General features: G+C 58.7%; 1 protein-coding gene across 1 annotated transcript; it reads right to left on the bottom strand.

The window, feature by feature from the left end:
- Positions 1–397: 397 nt before the first annotated feature.
- LOC136470377 (uncharacterized) lies at positions 398–1741 on the bottom strand. The gene is made up of 2 exons (XM_066468243.1): positions 1674–1741; positions 398–1592 (listed from the first exon to the last, which is right to left on the bottom strand). The coding sequence occupies exons 1-2, from the start codon at positions 1715–1717 to the stop codon at positions 398–400; spliced, it is 1239 nt and encodes a 412-aa protein (XP_066324340.1). The 5' UTR covers positions 1718–1741.
- Between the last annotated feature and the right edge of the window lie 383 nt (positions 1742–2124).

Genomic DNA, 2124 nt, shown 5'->3' with positions numbered 1-2124 from the left:
ATTGGGCCGAGCATTCCCCCTTTTTCTAACAAAGGCTCATCAGAAACAGGGGTGAAACTAGCCTAAGGCTTCGTTTGGCTGTTTGTGGAAATAACCCACGTGTGATATCCTCCACGCGTGGAATGGGTTGATCCACGTGGCACACCCGTTCCCGCTTCCGCGTGAGGGTCTGCCTCTGACGTGGGCTTCATTCCACGCCACGCGTGGTTTGGGGCTCGAACCACGCCAATACTCAGTCCATCCAAGCCAAGCCTAAGAAGACATCCAGCAACGAAAACGACCAAACGATTAGGTGAGCACGTATGCGGTCTCAAATCAGTACGCATTATGCTCGACTAACATAGTACTCCGTACAAGCCAACTCCACGCAGCACAGAGGCCGGAATTTTTCCATTTCCTAACAGAAAAATAAAACATCCACGCAGCAAGCTAGATAAATGTCGAGGTTCAATGGGCCGCAGAAATGCTCTCGCCCTTGCATCTGCTCAAAGAAGTCCAATTCGACCGACGGTTCAGTCCGTCCATTATCGATGTGGAAGACGCGAAACAGTTCCCCCCTGTATCCTTGTCCATGGCAGAAGTACACCGCATTGGCGCTGGCAGCGATGGACGGAAACAGCTTGGTGGAGATGGACAGCGCCCGAACTGACCCGATGATCAGAGCGCGGTCAGCGCCCACGGTGCTCTTCGGAATCAGCCTCCGTCCGTCGACGTCCACCTCGAACACCTCAACTTGTTCAACATGTTCATCGAATTCGTTTTCTCCGCTGGTGTGCGCCATGATCATGAGCATCCCGGCGCCGTCGTCGTTGCCGGACGGGGCAAGATAGAAGGAGCAGATGGTGGGCGGAACCGTGGTGGTCGTCGCCGGGGGTGCTGTCTTCCTATTCCTAACCACGTGCACCAGCCGGGGCACCGGGTGGAGCTCCACGGTGAGCACGTCTCCCGTGGACGTCGACAGGTAGAAGCGGCCGCGCAGCGAGAGCACGGACACCTGGTGCGCTTCGCAGGTCAGCGCGCTCGTGTCGGCGAGAGCCCAGTGCGATTCCCCGGGCCTGATGAAGGCGAGCAGCGGGACCTTCCCAGAAATAAAAACCACCACCGTCGGCGGGGAGGCCGCGCCGCCGCCGTCGATGACGCCGAAACCCCTGTAGGACAATCCTGTGCCGAAGCCCGTCTCGGCCTTGAGCGCGCTGATCGAGGTGGAGGAGGACACGTCCGGGAGATCCGTCATCGCGTGCGTGAGCGGGTTGAAGAGGCGGATGCCGGATGTCTCCGTGTTCGAGAGGACGAGGAGGCCCTCGGCGTGTCCCAGCGGGTGGCGCCCGGAGAACTCCGGGAAGTCGGCGACGATAGAGGCGCCCGTGGCGACGTTGAGCAGATGGCGGCGCGTGTCGTCGTCCTTGCGGTAGTTTGTGAGCATGACCCAGTTGCGGGGGAAGAAGCGGCTGTTGAGGAGGCGCGGGTCGTCTGTGGACCGCCGCCACTGCTTGCACACCGCGCGGAAGCGGATGTACTCGCTCAGGTCGATGCCGAGGAGGCAGCCAGAGATCTCCGCCGCAAGGTCCCGTGGAAGCTTGGCCCAGTCCCTCCTGCGAGCGTTGATGCTAGCTTGTCATTAGGTGATAAGTGACGATCGAGAGGGATGATGAGCGCAAATGAAATGCTGGTACCTCTCCGGAGCATCGCCGTCTCCTCGCCGGTCGGGTTCGTGCATGAGGGGCCTTACAACGTCGCAGCCGGCATGCCGTCGTTGGTTGGCCATCTGATCAGCGGATCCGCCTGCCCGACGCCCCGACTAGTCCCGGTGGCTAAACATGCATCATGCATGCCGCCAGCTGCTGGTTTGTGCGAGGCTGCGAGCGCGCAGGCCGGCACGCCGGAGGCTCGCTCAACTATGAGAGGACTGATGAAAGTGCAGTATGTCCCATGGCCATGTCTTGGGCGTCAAGAACCATGCATTCTGCTGAACTGCTGATGATGGTTCTTATACTAATCCAGAACCATGCTTCCATCCTGTATTCCTCATCCTCAAGCTTTGGATCTGTCGAAATTTTGGTGCACATATATGTTCCCTAGTAACTGTCCACATGCCATGTTCTATGAAGAATCACAACATGCGAC

The sequence above is a fragment of the Miscanthus floridulus genome, chromosome 8 (assembly GCF_019320115.1).
Source record: "Miscanthus floridulus cultivar M001 chromosome 8, ASM1932011v1, whole genome shotgun sequence".
In the NCBI taxonomy this organism is placed as follows: domain Eukaryota; kingdom Viridiplantae; phylum Streptophyta; class Magnoliopsida; order Poales; family Poaceae; genus Miscanthus; species Miscanthus floridulus.
The sequence above is the reverse complement of the archived record's forward strand: the minus strand, read 5'-3'. Positions and strand labels throughout refer to the sequence as shown.